The sequence below is a fragment of the Canis aureus genome, chromosome 27, assembly GCF_053574225.1.
Source record: "Canis aureus isolate CA01 chromosome 27, VMU_Caureus_v.1.0, whole genome shotgun sequence".
Lineage (NCBI taxonomy): Eukaryota > Metazoa > Chordata > Mammalia > Carnivora > Canidae > Canis > Canis aureus.
In genome coordinates, this window is record NC_135637.1 from 3,753,365 (window position 1) to 3,772,335 (window position 18,971).

Here is an 18,971-nt window from a genome sequence, read left to right on the forward strand (position 1 = left end):
AAATTTGAGACACTTGGTGCTCTTCTTGGGAGAACTGGGGGCCTTCCCATTGCTGCAGATTCCTATGGTAGGGTCTTCTGCACCAAAAGTATAGTGTTTTGGCTTTGTGTGTCCTAACTCGCGCTGACTGGCGCACGCACTTTCTAGGGCTACCTCATCACCAACAGGGAGATCGTTTCAGAAGATGTCGAAGATTTCGAGTTCACCCCCAAGCCAGAGTATGAAGGACCTTTTTGTGTCTTTAATGAACCTGACGAGGTAAAGAGGTATTCCTTGGGAGACTGCCTAGTATTTGGGGTGAAATGGGAGGAAGAGGCACAACCCAGCAGTGTGCTGGACTGGATATTGAGTGGTGTGGTCCTCATTCACATTGGTGGCACAGGGTGAGTGTGAAAATAGTGACACGAGGTCCCTGCTTTTCCTAAACTTGGGGAGGGGTGCTTGGAAATAGCTCAAAGAGAAACAGAAATTCTCTGACAGCTAAGAATCATTGAATTCAGGTTCATCTAATCCAGAGATGGTTTGAACATGTCCAGGAGATGAAACCCACCATCATGGTCACCTACAATGGGGACTTTTTTGACTGGTAAGTCTGATGTCTTCTTTGTGAGTAACTAAAATGCGTTTGGGAGGGGATGTTGCACAGTGGTGTGAATATACCGCTTACTGCTGCCGAACTGTACACTTACTTACAAGTGGTTGAGATGGAAGGAAAGTGTTTGGGAGAGAAGGGAGGGATAGGAGGAATGCCACTTGGTGGCCGAAGAGGCTCCTTGTATTTTGAGGAGAAGTGTGGGGCTTCCTGGCTTTGCTTAGGGGTGTGCTAGGCGCAATCTTCTTGTCTCTGAGGGACTGAAGGATAACTGCCCATGTGCTTGTCGGTCTTCCCTTATCCTTAGGCCGTTTGTGGAGGCCAGAGCAGCAGTCCACGGACTAAGCATGTACCAGGAGATCGGGTTCCAGAAGGACAGTCAGGGAGAGTACAAGGCATCCCAGTGCATCCACATGGACTGTCTCAGGTAGGCCCGGCAGCTCATCGCACTATCTTAGGAGGGCCTTCTGTGACTGGAATCCAAAGCTCCTTTCTTGCACTACTGGTCCTGTTCACCTCCCTTTGAGGAAGGGGCCTTCTGAGAAGCAGCAGCCATCACCTTTGAGGACAGTGGCTGGGGCTCTGGCTAGGTCCAGGAATGTGCTGTCTTCATCATGTGCTCTTATTCCTTCTGCCAGTAAACATGTTAGCATTGGACCTGCTAGGGAAGCCAGAACAGAAAGATGGCCAAGTAGAGTAAGGTCTTGATGCTGTGAAAGCCCCCCACAAAGGTGGGGGTGCAGCAGCCAAGGATGTCCACACTGGAGATAGGCATTTGACGGGGCTCAGGGTGTTGAGAGGAAGGCTGAAGGGAAAGGAGGTTTTGTGGGCCCCTGTCCCCTGTGGGGAGGTGAATTTTGGGGAGCCATTGACACACTTAAAGTTTTATCTCTTTCCTCTGTAGCCTTGGCATTACCGTGCATGGGTTGGAAGGGGCAGGCCAAATCATAATTAGGATGGGAGTGAAGAGGGATGGACTTGGGGCCGGGGGCCTGTGGTCCTGTGGTTTGCGGTGGGCTTCTGGGCAAGGAGCACGTAGGTTCTAGGTGTAAGCAGGCCTGGGAACCCCATTCCCATGGGGCATGGTGATCAGCGGTCTCTGAGGAAAGGACGTAAAAGGATGGTTGGGGGCTCTCAGAGGAGGTGGCAATACTGGGAAGCCCCAGGGGGCATTTCTGAAGACAAGGATGGCAAGAGTATGGAGGCCGAGGGAGGTGAGACTCGATGCAGTCAAGAGACAGCTGTGAGTGCTAGAGACCTAGCTGTGTCAGTCATGGGCTGAGCCATGGGGAGGATGTGGAAATGGGCACAGGGTGAGGGGTGTAGGGTGGCTTCCTGTTTCCATGCTGAAGGGGTTGTGTGAGGAGAGAACAGGAGTTTAAAACTAGGGCCTGGGGGCGGGGAAGAGCACAGCAGACTAGCAGCACCCACAGGAGAACCCGGAGAGGTTGAGGGAGGCCGGAGGTTATGGGTTCCCACTTGCTCATCTTTATATTTCTCCATGAGGGAGAAAGGGAAGCCATGGGGCTCAGAGGACTGGCCCTGGCATGTCCTCGTGTTTGTGGGCACATGGATGAAGCCAGCTGGATCTGGGGGAAAGGCTTCACGGGAGGCCAGGGCCTGCACTGTGTGGGGTCTTAGTGGAGATCTTTGGGGTGCCTGTTAGAACTGCATCTTTCTGGGGTGTATGCAGCTTTGCCATCTCTCATGGTTCTCTGTCTTTATCTCGGACTCATCTTTGACCTTTGGTCTCGTTCCCAGGTGGGTGAAGAGGGACAGTTACCTTCCTGTGGGCAGCCACAACCTCAAGGCAGCTGCCAAAGCCAAGCTAGGCTATGACCCAGTGGAGCTGGACCCTGAGGACATGTGCCGAATGGCCACCGAGCAGCCCCAGGCACGTGCATTTCCTCACTATGTCACTTTTAGCTTTGATGTTGTGCCTGCTTGGCTCCTCATTGCTCTTACTCTCTAATGTTTTCTCCTCAGACTCTGGCCACGTACTCCGTGTCAGATGCAGTGGCCACGTACTACCTGTACATGAAATACGTCCACCCCTTTATATTCGCCCTTTGCACCATTATCCCCATGGAGCCTGATGAGGTCAGTGCCTCTCCTGGCCCCATGTGCGCAGTGGAGCCGGGCCCAGCAGCTGATGTGGATGTGGCTGTGGGATTTTGACATGTGATTGAGGCCTGGTGTCTCCCCCACAGGTGCTGCGGAAGGGCTCTGGGACTCTCTGTGAGGCCTTGCTGATGGTGCAGGCCTTCCACGCCAACATCATCTTCCCCAATAAGCAGGAGCAGGAGTTCAACAAGCTGACAGGTGATGGCCACGTGCTGGATGCCGAGACCTATGTGGGTGGCCACGTGGAGGCCCTTGAGTCAGGCGTCTTTCGCAGTGACATCCCCTGCCGGTTCAGGATGGTGAGCCTCTCTGGTCTTCCTGGCCTCACCCCTTTTTTGCCCTGTGGATTCCTCCCTAGGCCTCCTTTGTCTGGGCTGCCCTGGACTTGGCTCCTCTGAAGCAGTCTCTGCAGTGTCCCACCTGAGGCAGATTGGCTGGGGCAAGGGCACTTCCCATCTCATTCCTGTCCTCTCTTGGTCATTTGTGCTAGAATCCTGCTGCCTTTGACTTCCTGCTGCAGAGGGTGGAGAAGACCATGCGCCATGCCATCGAGGAAGAGGAGAAGGTGCCCATGGAGCATGTCACCAACTTCCAAGAGGTGATGTTCCACTGGCCAGGGGAAATGGTCTTTGCCTGCCCTGCCTGTAGACCGGCTTCTTTCAGTAGCATGTTTGTCACATACCTCCTGGGCCCTGACACAGATGACACAGGGTCTCTTCTGGTCTGGCTGTGGGGGGCAGGACAGTGTTGTGGTCACAGTGAATGACCCAACTTGGAGACGTAGGAGAGTTTTACAGGGAGACGGGGTTCTTGGGCTGGCTCTTGGAACATCATGGTGGGTGGATGTAGGGCAGAGGTGAGTGCTGGCTCTCCTGCTCAGTTCATTTGGACTATTCTATAGGCAATGAGGAGCCATTGGTTTTTATTTTTCGTTAAAGAGACTTTAAAAGTGCTGAGAGTCAGTTCCTACGAGTGATGGAGTATAATATAGTGACCTTAACACCTATCAAATAACAGCACCATTTACAACGTGCCCCAAGCCTGGAGACCCCAGGTACCTCCCAGCTTACCAGTCCTGGTCTTCAGACACGGCAGTTCTCAGGTGCCTCTGCTGAGCACTGCTCAGCACTGGGGGGTACTGAGAGACTAGTGGTTTGGAATTTTTACCAGTTTTAGGATTGATTTCAGGAAACATTCTAATTGGCAGAACTCAAGTCAATTTGCGTACTCTGGAAACTGAAGTGCTATGCAGCGGTTGTCAGCTCCAGTTGCCATTTGCTTCAGGAACTCTTTTTTTTTTTTTTTTTTTTTTTAATTTATTTATGATAGTCACAGAGAGAGAGAAAGAGAGAGAGAGGCAGAGAGAGAAGCAGGCTCCATGCACCTGGAGCCCGATGTGGGATTCGATCCTGGGTCTCCAGGGTCGCGCCCTGGGCCAAAGGCAGGTGCCAAACCGCTGCGCCACCCAGGGATCCCTGCTTCAGGAACTCTTAAGGGACAATATGTGGAGAGCGTCTAGGCTGAAAACCAAACATGAGTTAGCACCTCAGAAGGAACAGATACTACTTTCAAGTTGAAGAAGTGGCAGTATGAGTATGGTGTGCTGGGCAGAGGCCTCCCGACGCCCGGGGAAGCCCAGCAGGGGGCTCCCAGACGACAGGGAGTGGTCTGCGGGCTGTCTCCATAGTGGTCTAAAGGGCAGCCCAGGGTTTTTAGGGAAAGGAAAACAGGCTCATCACGTTTCTGAGGGACCATCCCAGCTCCAGGATGCTGACAGGAGGTGCCAGCTAGGGGTCTCAGCAGCGTAGGGCTCATCCTCTGGGAACTTTGCCTCCCGGGTAGCATTTCAGAACATGACTCAGGATAAAGAAGGATGGAGTGTCTGTTCTCCTAAAGATTCATTAGCTGAGAATTTAGTAACAAACAGAAGGTATTGATGCTTCTGGGATTTCCCAATCTATAGGATAGATTTTACTTTTTTTAGTTATGTTTTTTTATGATTTTTGGTGTGTTTTTTATCTTGACTGCTTTGGAGGAAGGGTTTTAAGGAGTCTTTTAATTCTAAGGGCATTTTTGTGTTCAAGTGATATTTCTCACATGACTGCCAACTTTAACATATGGCCACTTTCCTGGTTAATCTTGTGTCTATTTAGATGTTTTCCAGTTTACTCAAAATGGTCTAAAACAGAAGTGGGCAGATGATAGCCTGTGAGACCCATGTAGCCACCAAGCTAAGAATGGTTTTCACGTTTTTAAAATGTTATGAAAAAAAGAGTATGTGACAGAATGTGTGGCCACAAAACCTAAAGTATTTATTATCTGGTCCTTTACAGAAGTTTGCCGCATTATTAGATTAACCTGTGAATATACTAGTTCTCAAACGTGGGGATTGCATTCCTTGGTGTTGTGTACATTTGGTGCAGAATGAATTTACCAGATAAGTGCATGTTAATGCTTTGATTTAAGTAGATGTTGTGTTTTGGGGAGTGGATAAAAATATCTGTTCATCAGAAGCCATACTTTATTTTTTAGGACAGTATTTTTGTTTCTGGAGGCTCCGTTCTTTTCTGATGTGCTTCATCTTTTTTTTTTTTTTTTAATGGACTCTTTCTCTTCCTTTTAGAGTTTTAGTCTTCAGTATTTTTAATTGTGCTCATTTTCCCACATTTAGGAGATTTATTCTCAGATTCTCAGGGCTTCCTCCCACTGGGTATGCTCTTGGTCATGGGGTATTCTTCTCTCTGAGATTTGGAATGTGAATTTTTTTTTTTAAGATTTTATTTATTTATTCATGAGAGACACACAGAGAGAGGCAGAGACATAGGCAGAGGGAGAAGCAGGCTCCATGTAGGGAGCCCGATGTGGGACTCGATCCCGGGACTCCAGGATCATGCCTGGGTCAAAGGCAGCACTAAACCGCTGAGCCACCCAGGGATCCCTGGAATGTGAATTTATATTCAGCAGAGAGTCTCAGGCTGAGACTATAAGGAGCTGTCAGGTTCTTTGATGTTGTTTCTGGCCTGGAGTCCCTTCTTATGTGGATCCATGGCTGGAGGGTTCCTAGACTAAGTGGAGAGTATAATGTCAACCACACACTTGTTGGAGGGACCAGTCTGTGGTTGCCAGGTGCTCAGGAAGACTTTCTCCAGGAACCCAGAAGAGATGTGATTCTACTGAGCAGACTTCTCTAGTTTATCCTTTCACAGAGGTGGCCTTTGAGGATCTGGCCTTTATTTGGGGTTCTATTTCGTCTCCCTGTTGTGTGCAGGTTGCCGCTTGCCAAAGAGGCATGGGAAATGTGTGGGAGCACTCACACTGAGGGCTGAAATGGCCAGCCTTGGGAAGGCTTGTGTGTGAGGCTGGGACTTGGGGTTCAGGGGTCCTCAACTTCCTTGGACAGGAGTGCTGCGTGAACTTTACTCACGTATGCAAACACTGTTCATGCCGAGCATCCGCTTTCTTTCTCAGAGTCAGCAGTGTGTGTGCAAGCAGAGGACCCTACCTGACCAGCCCCAGTAGGGACCGTGAGCCCTGGGCCTGTGAGCCTCCCTGCACCAAGGCACTTGGCATATGTTGTCCTAGTTTGATGCTGGGAGCATGAAGCTCATCCCAGCTCAAACCTAACTTCCTGACTCTGCCCCATGTGCCTTTTCCCTTGGCTGGTTGAGTTCTATGTCCTTTCACTGTGAGTCACTGCACTATGGCGTGGTCCTGGGGACCCTGACACAGCCTGGTGTCTGCCAGGGCATAACCAAATTAGCTCACTGCTCTGGTTTTGAGTCTACTCTTTGCTTTTGCCCTCTGTGGGTAACTTAGAAGCTAACTTCTACATTTACAGGGTTCTCATATTTCATGCAGGATATCTGGGTATTTGGGATCAGGAGGACTTTTTAAGCTAACTGCTCATTTTCTGGTTTATAAAGAAATGCTGGAGACCATCTAGCACCGAGGATCAGAACATAGCATTTGGGCTAAGGGGGCCTATGCTTGAGCCCCTGCTAATCTCTTGTGACTTCTCATCTATCAGGTGAGGGGTTGCTAAGGGAGGGGTGTCACATGCCCCCACCATGCAGGGCACCCAAGAAGAGTGCTGTTGATATTCTAGCCGGGTCTTATCCTCACTGATGGATGGCCCTGCCGTGCAAGGCTACTACTCTCTCACAGTTTTCTCCCAACCCTGAAGGTCCTCTAGGGCAGAGGCTTCTGCTCCCCGATATGCTGTCCTCCTTAGGGCTCTGTCTTTTCTTGCAAGGGTCCTGTACATCCAGGCCCTGGTGTTGGTGGCCATTGTTTACTGTCCTTCTGGGACCTACGGGTGCTTTCTTTGTAACCGACAATACAATGACCATACAATCTCAAGTTTTTGCCTTGGGTGCCACTCCTTTGTCCTTTCTCTTAGGTGTGTGATCAGATTAAGACCAAGCTCACCTCCCTGAAAGATGTTCCAAACAGAATAGAGTGTCCCCTTATCTACCACCTGGATGTGGGGGCCATGTACCCTAACATCATCCTGACGAACCGCCTGCAGGTGAGACAGATTCCCACATCAGCATTGAGCTCTTTCTGCCCAGACCCTAACTGATCCCCCTGCTGCCCTGCCCTGCAGCCCTCTGCCGTGGTGGATGAGGCTACCTGTGCTGCCTGTGACTTCAATAAGCCTGGGGCCAACTGCCAGAGAAAGATGGCCTGGCAGTGGAGGGGCGAGTTCAGTGAGTGCAACACCAGGGCGGGGGTGGGGTAGCTCGGTGGGGTGGCTCAGTGGGGACCAGATGCATAGGTCCCTGTCATGGACTCTCCTCTGTCACCCTCCTAGTGCCAGCCAGTCGCAGTGAGTACCATCGGATCCAGCACCAGCTGGAGTCAGAGAAGTTCCCTCCCTTGACTGCAGAGGGTCCAGCCCGGGCCTTTCACGAGCTCTCTCGAGAGGAGCAGGCTAAATATGAGAAGCGGAGGCTGTCAGGTGAACAACTTTCAAATGCTGTGCCGCCTCTAACTTGGGCCTTTGTTGGGTCGTGTTGGTACATCACTGCCAGAGGTCACTTAAAGGAGATGTTGCACTAGATGAGATCACTGTGAATGGGTTCTTCCTACAGCCTTTATTTCTTCTTTAGTCAGTGTTCAGATGATGAATTCTCCTTACTGTGCTCTTGAGGAATTTGGTCCAGTCACACTGGGGCTGTCCTTTTCTTGATAGGATAAACCAGCATGTATCTTCCTGACTTTTCTGCTGCTTTGTGTTAACCTAGAAAGCTGCATTTGTTGGCATCTGTTGCTTCCTAGCTTTCTTTGGCTATGTCCAGGAGGCCTGGCTCCCTCCTATGTGGAGTCTCTCATGCTCCCCTGCTCTCTCTGGGCCTCAGATTACTGCCGGAAGGCATACAAGAAGATACACGTCACCAGGGTGGAGGAGCGCCTCACCACTATCTGCCAGCGGGAGAACTCTTTCTATGTGGACACAGTGCGCGCCTTCCGAGACAGGCGTTATGAATTCAAAGGTCTCCACAAGGTGAGCCTAACCTTTATGAGGTCAGGACAGAGTCTAGTTTCTGAGATGAGACTCTTTCATGTGGGCAGTTGTAACTTCTCCACCTAGGATGTATGACTCCCAACCTCTAGGCTCTCATGGGTTTGGAAAGTAACGAGTGCACAGTTGTTTTTAGCTTTTAAGAATTAAAAACTTGAGGCCTTGAAACTATTCTGAATGACTGCTTTTGAAATATTTATGTAGAGCCAGGGTCAGCATACTATAGCTGAGTAGTCCATTTTTATCAACAAACTTTTATTGGAACTGAGCTGCATTCCCCTGCAGCAGGAGGTGAGCCCCTGGCATAGAAACAGGCTGCACGAGTACAGTAACCACCATGTGGCCCTTTAGTTTGCCAGCCTCTGATGGGAAGAGGCAGAGGGCAATTTACTGACAGGTTTCATTCAGTATGATCAAGGAAGGTCCATAGCAACACCTCAGTGATCGTCGCAGATTGTTATTTTAGACTTGAGCAGGTGGAGTTATTTCTCCTGAAAGACCTTTCACGACTAGACTCCGTAAGGCCCCTGCTCTGATAGATTCTTGTCATCACATTTTATTATTACTACCTGTTTTGCTGGTTTTTTTTTTTTGTGGTCAAATAGACATAAAACTTAACATATTTAATAAGCGCACAGTTCTGTGGCATTAGAGACATTCACACTGTTGTGCAGCTCCACCTCGTCCCTCTCCAGAACCCTTCATCTGACAGATGTGCCCATCCTTCTTCCTGTCTCAGAATTTAACTTCTGTGGGGCCTCTAGGTCAGTGGAGTCATGTGGTGTCTGCTGATGACCGGCTCCCTCCCTCAGCATCATGTCTTCAGGGCTCGTCCTGGTCGTGGCAGGTGTCAGAAGTTCCTTCCTTCTGAGACTGAACAACAGTCTGTTGTGTGGATGGACCACATTGTATTCACCCTTCATCCATGGGTGCTGGGTGGCTTCCACGTTTTGGTGTCTGAATGATGCTGCTGTGAACGTGGGTGTGCAATACCTCTTCAGGTCCCTGCTTTCAGTTCTTCCAGGGGTTTGCCCAACTGGAATTGCTGGGTCCTATGGTAATTCAGTTGTTAATCTTTTGAGAACTGCTGTATCATCATCTCATTTTGTTTCAATTGAGTATTAAGTTTCTTATTCCTTTGTCTCTTCACATAAGCACTAAAAGTATAGTGAGTGTATTTGTCTCATTTTTCAGAATGTAACTCAGTACATGGCAAGTAGTAGGTATTCAGTAAATATCTTCTTTTGTTTTTTAAATAGATAACAAACTTTCAAAAAAATTTCCTTCTCATACTGGTGAGAAGTGAAATATTTATGGCCTGCTCTGTGTGTCTTTGTTAGTTGCTCTTACTAGGGGCCTCTTGAGTAGCTCTTGTTACCCGAAGTCGAGTTAATACAGAGACATCTTGGCCTCAAGAAAGCCAGTCCCATCACAGAAATGCACCCCACAGTTTCTGCTAGCGAAGACTTGCTTCATCTCAGTGAAGCAGGTGTAGCTATTCTGCCACTGTGAGTCTCATCCACACACTGGGGATGTCCTCTGGCCTTGTCTTCTAGGCTGAGCATCTCAGGATGTGCAGCCTGTGGGTATGATGGCCAGGTGTCACCATGTGCCCCCCTCAGCTGCACTGGGTGGTGCTAGAGTCTGGTACCCCAGGCCCAGCATTCGTGATCTGTGGCTTCCAATCTGATTCAGATTCTAGAGAGCCTTTCATTCAGTCAAGATGTTTGTTGTCTATTTTTTGCCAGGCTTCTCGGTATTGAAACGCATTAGCCGGGGGAATGATGGTGAGATGTTATGGGGCAGGAGAAACTTCAAATGTTTGACAACTGTGACAGCAAGTAGGGACAGACATGCAGCTTGGGCAGGAGTGAGTTCAGGTGCCCCTGAGTGCCCATGCTGGTCACCTTTCCATGTGGGCAGTTCTATGGACTTTGACAAAAAAACATACAGCTGTGTAACCACCACCACAGTGAAGAGAACATTTCCATCACAACCATTTAGAACAAGGTCCTTTGTTAGCTTGATCATGTCTGTCTTCCAGTGCTTGGTACAGGATCTGATGAGCAGCTCTTGGTCTACCAAGAGTCATGGCTCTTGAGTCAGTTATTATCTTGAGATGTTGCCTTTACTGCTGTGCATTTTTGCTCTCTGCCTGTTAGTAGTTTCTGAGTTCTGTTGTTGGAGAAGACCAGTAACTCAGATTATTGACTTCACTAAATCAGAGTAATTGGAATAATGGCGCATGTTGGGAACCCTGATACCTCTTGGGTGGCGTGAAGCCTCCGCCTCTGTTGCTGGTCTCAGACTTCGGTTTCATAATTTCTCTAGTTTACTGTTGGGTTCTGGGTTCTGTCCCAGGAGACTGAAGTTGTTCCAAGTGTCCAAGAGAGTTGCCATGGTATTTTCTCCCTGTCTTTGATCTCACAAGAATAAAAACATAATGTGGATACAATCCTTTGTGTTCAGAAGTCATTTCAGGACGTCTGCCTTACACCGGGGGCAGTGCTAGGTTACTGATGGCTCAGGACACATGGGGCCAAGTGTGTGGTTCCGGCCTGGCTGCAGGATTGTAGGTTGTGCAGACCTGGGAGGGACATGTTGGTACCATACCCTTGTTAAATTTTTCAGGTGCAGCAATAGTGTGGTGGTTGTATAAAATGTCTTTATTCTTACAAATTGTGTGCTGGAGTCTTTAGGGGGGGTCAGGTCATGATGTCTACACCTTTGCACTGGCTGTGCCTGTGAAAGGAAAGGGATAGAGTAAATGCTGAGGGTCAGCAGTGGTTTTTTGGAATTATCTATTGTCTTCAGTTCGGTTGATTTTTGAAGTTTTCTATAGATTTGAAATTTTCAAGCTATTAAACTTTTGGGCCTTTGTGTGAAATGTGAGCTGAAGAAGCTGGGAGGCCATCAGTGTTTTTGTTGTTTTCAGGTGTGGAAGAAGAAACTCTCTGCAGCCATGGAGGTGGGTGATGCGGCCGAAGTGAAGCGCTGCAAGAACATGGAGGTCCTGTATGACTCCCTGCAGCTGGCGCACAAGTGCATCCTCAACTCCTTCTATGGCTACGTCATGCGCAGAGGGTAGGCTCCTGCCTGAGGGCATGAGTCAAGGGAGAGCCAGGAGAGTTGGTGCCTGTGGGCTTCATTCTGAGGGAGGTGGGAGAGATCTGGCTAGGGCGGGGGGCTGGGGTACGGCCCCACTGTGTGGGGTGCCAGGAGATGCATACTACAGGCATGTTGTCTCCAGGTCTTGGGCTAGAGATGGTGATTTGGTAGATTCCAGTATATTTATTTGACTTAGTGAAAGTCATCACTTGGAGGCTGTGGCGAGGCTCCAGGCAGTCCCTGAGCAGCACAGCGTGACTAATGAGGGGTGTGAGGCCATTCAAGGAGTCAGGATGGCCAGGAATGGGGGGGCCTTAGAGCCAAGGTGGACTGTTTCTGATGGACTTGGGACCAGGTGGGACCTGAATGGTGGGCAAGGACCTTGGGGGAAGGGGGGGTGGGGGTTGTGGAGGCCTGGCCACTGTGGTAGGGGTCATGAGGAGGGTCAGCATGGTGGCTCTGGAGAAGGAAAAATATGGGGCACTGGGGATTAGGTTTGAGGGAAAGTTGTTTTATTTTTTGTTGTGGTTTTTTTTTTTTTTTTTTTTTTTTTTTTTTTTTTTTTTAAGATTTATTCTAGAGAGAGAGCACGTGCTCACATGTGTACAGGACAGGGGGTAGGAGCAGAAGGAGGGAGAATCCCAAGCAGACTCCTCACAGAGCGTGGAGCCCAACACACGCCTTGATCCCATGACCTGAGCCAAAACCAAGAGTTGAATGCTTAACTGTCTGTGCTTCCCAGGCGTCCCTATTTTTTTTGCTTTTTAATGACAGAAGGAGGGGCGAGAAACAGGGCAAGAGTGGAGGCCCCAGGGGCAGGAGGGGTGGACCTTGGGTCACCTGACACCTCTAGATGAGACTTGGTTTGGGGGCAGTGAGGCAGATCTAGCGGGAAGCTGAGGCTGTTGCGAGCTTGTGTTTTCCTTGAGAAGTCAGAGGATGAGCATGGTGTCTGGGAGATGGGGAAGGCAGGAGATGGTGCTGGGGATGGTGAGAGGGCTCATGGGGACACACAACCTCTGGGCTGGTGCTGTGGCAGCCTGCTATATCTTCCAGCTCTGCACCCTGAAGGAAGCACAGAGGTGAGTGCTTCTGTGGTTCTCCTGCCCTGCTTCAGACAGCCCCTGCTAGGTGTCCTTCTCTTGCCCTCTAATGACCCTTTGAGGGGAGCCCTCCTCCCCCGCAAGGCTGTGACTCTCTTCCTCAGGGCTCGCTGGTACTCCATGGAGATGGCAGGCATTGTCTGCTTCACAGGGGCTAACATCATCACCCAGGCACGGGAGCTGATTGAGCAGATCGGGTGAGTGCTGTGCTCTGGTCAGCTGCTGTGAGTGAACAGCCTAGAAAGGAAGGGTGAGGAGTGGGAATAGGGAGTGAGCAGGTGGGTGTTGTGTTTCATGGGTCTCCAGCCAGGTAGGGCCTTCATGCTGGGTTTCTCCCTACATGGAGGAGGCCATGGTCCAGTATTCATATGGCCTTGCTTCTCTGTTTCTCTGAAGGAGACCCTTGGAGCTGGACACAGACGGAATATGGTGCGTCCTGCCCAACAGCTTTCCTGAAAACTTTGTCATCAAGACAACCAGTGTGAAAAAGCCCAAGGTGACCATTTCCTACCCTGGGGCCATGTTGAACATCATGGTGAAGGTGAGCCTGGGTCTCCAGGGAGGACCTGCCATCTGGGCCTGGGTTCCTAGCATCCTCACTCTGATGGAGATTTGGGAGGGGGACTGCATTGGCTCTCAGGTGTGTGTATTCCCTCTCCAAGCATCAGACTACCCTACCTGTGCCATTCGGCTTTTCTGTAGCCCGGGGATCTGTATAGAAAATGCTGTGCTCTTAAGTTTTCTCGTCTAGCACAGTGTCAGACTGTTTTACTTTTAACTTATTTTAAAATACTTGTAGACTTACAGAAAAGTCATGAAAATAGAACAGAGATTTGCATATATCTTTTAGCCAGCTTCCTCTCACGTTAACATCTGTAAACTGTTATCAGAACTAAGGAACTTATGTTGACACAACACTGACCAAGCTTGAGTCTTTATTTGGATTTCCCTGTTTCACCAGGGCTCCACACTGGTGTGCTTGTCCTGTCTCCTCTGTCCCTTCCAGGCTGGCCATTCCCTGTCTTCAAGGAATCCTGCTAGGTGTTTGTTGAAGGTGTCCCTTTTGGATCTGTGTGTTCTTTCTTGTCATTAGAATGAGGTCATTACGGGATGCCTGGGTGGCTCAGCGGTTGAGCATCTACATTGGGCTCAGGGTGTGATCCTGGGGTCCTGGGATTGAGTCCCCATCAGGCTCCTTGCGGGGAGCCTGCTTCTCCCTCTGCCTGTGTCTCTGTCCCTCTGCACTTCTGGTCACTTCTAGGTCAGCTCCTGCCTGGTGGCCTCCCCCTGTCCCACCCACTGTTCTGCTCACCTTCTCCCTGCAGGGGTAAGTCAAGGAGCCCACACTCTGGGGGACGAGCATCAGAGAGTCTGGCCGTGTGTAGAGACCAGCGGAGCCTTGAATGAACACTGGAGGAGATACTTGCGACTCTACAGTTGTCCTGTATCTCTCTAATTTTCCTTCGTTTGAGTATCTGTCGGTGATTCTGTGGTGGCTTTCCCCTCTGGCAGCTCTCTTTCCCGCATTCCTGGTACATTTATTAATTGGAATCCTTGTGTAAGGAAGCATTATCACCTTTCCTTCCCACTTAACCCTGCTTAGTGATTTCCTCGTCCTATTCTGGTATGTTTGTGACTCTGCTTGTTCCTCCTTCACATTTGCCTACATATTCTTGACACATGCCTCTGTTCTGTGGTTGGAGTTCAAGTGTGGATTTTTTCTTTTGTTTTGTTTTGTTTTTTTAAATTGCACTTTCTTACTTCCTGGTCCTGTAAGATGCTCCAGCCTCATCTTGAGTTTTCTTAGTCCCAGCCCTGGAATCAGCCATTTCTCTAAGGAGCCAGGTCCCTTTTATTGGAAACCAAGGTCAGGTGCAGGTGCTTGTTGTTACTGGGTGTTACTGCTTCTAGTTGCTCTCAGTGAATCAAGCTAGGAGAGATGTGTATGCCTGAGACCCGCCTCACCCACACATGCATCTGGATTTGTTTGTCTGCATGTACACTATAAAATACAGAACGTGAGTCTGCATTGATCTGTCCAGCCCCTAGCTGGTCCCCTTTCCTCATTCTTTCTCTTATAGTGAAAAGCCTGTCCCTCACTTTCTTGGTATGTTTATTTGCTTAGTGTGTGTGTGTGTGTGTGTGTGTGTGTGTAAAGTGGCTTCAGGATTGTGCCATCACGTGTGTAAACTTACTGGCTACAGCACAGTGTTTGTGTGTGTAGTTGTTTTTCTCTTTGGTTTGTACTACCCTGTCAAAACAGGGTTTGCAAGAGTGACTTCAGTCGGCCCTTTAGCGGGATTCTGTATATAATGTGGTCAGCTAGTGTCTTCCAGTCTGCAGTCCCTCTAAGGTCTACCCCATGTCCTAGTTGAATATTTTTTCATTTGCTTCTGGTAAGATTCACTCTTTACAGAGTGCAGTTCTGTGGTTTTTGACCTACATGGAGAGTCATGTTTCTACCACCACAAAGCAACACAGGACGGTTCTATCACCCGGAGGCTCCCGAGTGCTGCTCCTTTATCATCAGCCCCTCTCCCCATCCCCAGACCTTGGCTACCCATTGTGTTCGTTGTGCAATAATTCTATCTTTTCTAGAATGTCCTGTGAGTGAAGCAAGTCATAAAAGCTTCTGGATTTCGCAGAATGCATTTTAGTTCATTGACGTCTAACATGTGTCAGAACTTAACCTCTTTTTCTGGCTGAGTGGTGTCTGCTGTACAGTTTGCTGGTCCAGCCAGTCTTCAGAGGGCACCTGTCACTTCCAGGATGGTTGGGAGTGAGGCAGCCACCTTCCTCTTGGTTTGCAGGAAGGCTTCACCAATGATCAGTACCAGGAGCTGACTGAACCATCCTCACTCACCTATGTCACCCGTTCAGAGAACAGCATCTTTTTCGAGGTTGACGGACCCTACCTTGCCATGATCCTTCCAGCCTCCAAGGAAGAAGGCAAGAAACTGAAGAAGAGGTAGGAATCTCAAAGGCTTGTGTTTGGGAAGAAAATGAATGGATGATTGAACAACCCATCCAGGAAGTAGACCAGGAGGCCAGATGGGAATAGTGCTGGTTTTTTACCTTTTTGATTCAATTTGAAAAGGTAGTAACATGAATACCACCAGCTCTTGCTCTCTACCTGTTAGATTCTGGTTGTACAGACTGTAGGCCCTTACAAGCCTCAGGTGGCAAGATGTTTGCTGCCTGGTAGATGCTGGAGGGGGAGGGTCAGACAGAGGGCCAGGACACGGAGCCAGCATCCCAGGCTCCCATTCACTGCCGTGCTCGCCGGGGGGATTCCAGATATGCTGTCTTCAACGAGGACGGTTCCCTGGCTGAGCTGAAGGGCTTCGAGATCAAACGCCGAGGGGAGCTGCAGCTGATTAAGATCTTCCAGTCCTCAGTGTTCGAGGCTTTCCTCAAGGGCAGCACCTTAGAAGAAGTGTATGGCTCTGTTGCCAAGGTGGCTGACTACTGGCTGGACGTGCTGTACAGTAAGGTGAGGCCACCCCCTCCTTCCCTGGCTGCGAGGGTCCTGTGGGCAGAGGGGTGCTGTGTTCCCTGGGCTCCTGGAGAGCCAGGGGATCAGGGCTAACCCTGACAAAACCCTAGGACTGCCCTAGTTCTGGTGCCTCTCAGGATCCCTGTCAGCAGGAACCCTGTGTCCAGGGACAGAATTCTGTGAAGGAAATAAATGGCACAGAAAGATCAGTTGTGAGAGATAAATTTACCAGTGATCCCATCAACTTCTTTGATTTTCTAAATCTTTGTAGACTCTGTAAATGGGTATGTAGTTTCTACAGTGTAAACAATGGTGCTGGCTTCCCTTTAGAAACATCTCACAGAATTTTTTCTTCCCTCTTTGTTAATCATTAGTCTGTATTTCATCAAGTTCACATTACTTAACTCCCATAACTATCCACTGTTGCTGGGGATCAGATAGGCTTCTGGTTTCCACTGCGGTAATGTTGCCTTCAGCATCTCTGTACACATGATTTTCCTTCCTTGCTTGCATTGTTTGCTAAGAGGAGGCTTTCTAAATGAAAAGTATCCTGGAATATTCTGGAACATTTTTCTGTCTTCCTTTGTTTTGTGGGCTCCTGTAGCTTGGCATGTTGTCTTGTTCTGAGGGTTGGCCATAAATGAGAGTAAGTGCCAAGAGAGAAAAACACACAACACAGGATCCAGGCAAATATTACAGAATGTTGGGGGCAGAAGACCAGGGGTACATGTACACAGGAGCAGCTGGACAGAGAAGGCAGTGCTTGCATGTGGGAGCAGTGGAGCTGGGAGGTCAGGGGTGTGTGCACGCAGGAGCAGTAGAGCTGTTTGCTCTCGGCCTCTGACTCCTCATTGGTGAGGAGTGCTTCTACCCCTCAATGGGTCCATGGCTCTCCAACTGGCATAGTAGCTCCTCCTTTCCCTGTTTTTCTTTTCCTTTTAGGAGAAAAATCACCAGTTCTGTCTCTCTCTTTTGCAGCTCTGGTATCAGTAACCCAGTTGTTAACATCTTCTACATAGTTTAATGGTGTGGCAGTTAAGGGTTTGTGTAAGGATTTGTAAGTGTTGCTGTTCGCTGGTGGGAGACAGCCCTGGTATACTTCTGCCTCCAGCTCATCTGGCTGGAAAAGGTCAGATGACTCTGGGAGGAATGTTGTCAGTGAGCCTGGGGTAGCACTCCTTCCCTTCTGTGTGATGTTGTACCTGTTGCCTCTCTCTTCAGGCAGCTAACATGCCCGATTCTGAGCTGTTTGAGCTGATCTCTGAGAATCGCTCCATGTCTCGGAAGCTGGAAGATTATGGGGAGCAGAAGTCCACGTCTATCAGCACAGCCAAGCGCCTGGCTGAGTTCCTGGGAGATCAGATGGTGAAGGATGCAGGGCTGAGCTGCCGTTACATCATCTCTCGGAAGCCCGAGGGCTCTCCGGTCACAGAGAGGTAAGAGTTTTTGAGGTTGAGGAAGGGATTGCTTCATGTCTTGGATGCTCAGTTTGGAAGCCTGAGTCTGTTATGGAACTTCTGTACCTTCATAGTGAAGTGAGTTTCCTTGAAAAAGGATGGTTAGATGTTAGAGGAGGTGAGGGGACTGGGCCTTGGGCCCCTGCAGAACCTGGGTTCTTAGCAAGGCCAGACTGAGAGTACCCTCAGGCATAGAAGTGTGGGGGTGGTTAGGGGGTCAGCTACTATGGGCACCATCACAGGGTTCAGTTGAAGTCTAGGGCAGGGCCTTGGATCTCTCACATCCTCGAGGAGGCTGTTGCCACCCTGGCTGGAAAGGTCTCAGTGGTGAGCTGCACAGAATGCTCCAGCATCCGAGGCTCTGTTGTACTGCCAGTGCTGTATCCCTTAGCCATCTCTACTGACAGACGGAAGTGTCCTCCAGCTTCTGAAACATGTCCAGAATAATAGCAAAGGATTCCATCAGACAGCATCTTCCACTCTCGACTACAGAAGTTTCGGAGTCAGCAGGTGGTTCTCTTGTCACTCCCTTGCTCATCAGGTTGCTTGAATTGTGCAGGGCCCACATGAACAAAATAGAAAACAGTGCATTGAAGGCTCCTAGAATGGGCTCCTAGAATGATAGGTCTTATTCCTGCCCGTCATTGTGTGTCTGTGGTAGGGCTTCCCACCAGGAATTCAAGGGTTAGAAGTGATTCTGTGGACAGGCCTTGAGAAAAGTGCACAGATGGCCCGGGGGAGGGCAGGTGGGGTTGGGGGGACAAGTACTAAGTACCAACAAGAGAAAATGTTTCAAAGATGGCCAGAGCTGTGCTTCTGTGACCCTTTGTAACAGGGCCTTATTGCTCCTTCCACAAAGGGGTGTGCCTTCCTTTTCTTGTTCTCTGAGCAGCCCTGTGACTCACTGTGGCCAATGCAACATGGCAGACATGACCGCTGGTTGCAGGAGGCCTTGTGGTTCTGCTCTTGCCCTCTTGCTGCCTGATTGGCCTGCTGGGGGCTGAGAGGTCCTATGCAGAGGGAGGTCCAGGTGACAGCACCAACTGCCACACTTGGAGGGGAGGCCATTGCAGCTACGTGAGTGACCTCACGCAGGACTACCTCAGTTACAGACTCGTAAGCCGAAAAAAGGTTATTGTTTCAATTCATTGAGTTTGGAATGGTTTGTAATACAACAGTAGACAACTGATAAAGCTACAAACATTGATAATCACTGTTCTTGCCTATGCTAGGAAGGTTGGGGGAGAAAAGCAAATGAATGAAATAAACAGCAAATATTTCTTTAAAAAGAAATCCTCAGAGTTCTAACAAAAAGAGAAGGAATTTGGTATAAGTCTAAAAAAGGTTTTGTACAGAGTAAAATAAAGAAGTCCTATCTGTCAATAAGAAAAAGACATCATAAAAAGCAGGCAACAGATATGAGCAGGCAACTGACAAGTGACGAATATGATGGTCAGTACACGGAAAGATGTTTAAACTCAGAGTAATCAGGAAGTGCAGATTTTGGAAGCATCTATTGGTTGGAAAGGAAGAGTGTGATGGTAGCAGTTGTCATGCATGTGGACAG

The 18,971-nt window shown here is 49.3% G+C and overlaps 1 protein-coding gene across 7 annotated transcripts in view; it reads left to right on the forward strand.

Moving 5' to 3' along the window:
* Positions 1-18,971, forward strand: part of POLE (DNA polymerase epsilon, catalytic subunit) — a 51,979-nt gene that overhangs the window by 9,018 nt on the left and 23,990 nt on the right. For all 7 annotated transcript variants that reach the window (XM_077875106.1, XM_077875108.1, XM_077875111.1 and 4 more), the window contains exons 10-26: positions 148-258; positions 501-586; positions 900-1,019; positions 2,354-2,486; positions 2,579-2,692; positions 2,803-3,015; positions 3,207-3,314; positions 7,116-7,244; positions 7,323-7,425; positions 7,530-7,676; positions 8,077-8,222; positions 11,176-11,324; positions 12,556-12,648; positions 12,848-12,992; positions 15,262-15,419; positions 15,749-15,944; positions 17,169-17,383. In XM_077875106.1, the coding sequence (XP_077731232.1) occupies positions 148-258; positions 501-586; positions 900-1,019; positions 2,354-2,486; positions 2,579-2,692; positions 2,803-3,015; positions 3,207-3,314; positions 7,116-7,244; positions 7,323-7,425; positions 7,530-7,676; positions 8,077-8,222; positions 11,176-11,324; positions 12,556-12,648; positions 12,848-12,992; positions 15,262-15,419; positions 15,749-15,944; positions 17,169-17,383 (2,366 nt within the window). The remainder of the gene's footprint in view (positions 1-147; positions 259-500; positions 587-899; positions 1,020-2,353; positions 2,487-2,578; positions 2,693-2,802; positions 3,016-3,206; positions 3,315-7,115; positions 7,245-7,322; positions 7,426-7,529; positions 7,677-8,076; positions 8,223-11,175; positions 11,325-12,555; positions 12,649-12,847; positions 12,993-15,261; positions 15,420-15,748; positions 15,945-17,168; positions 17,384-18,971) is intronic.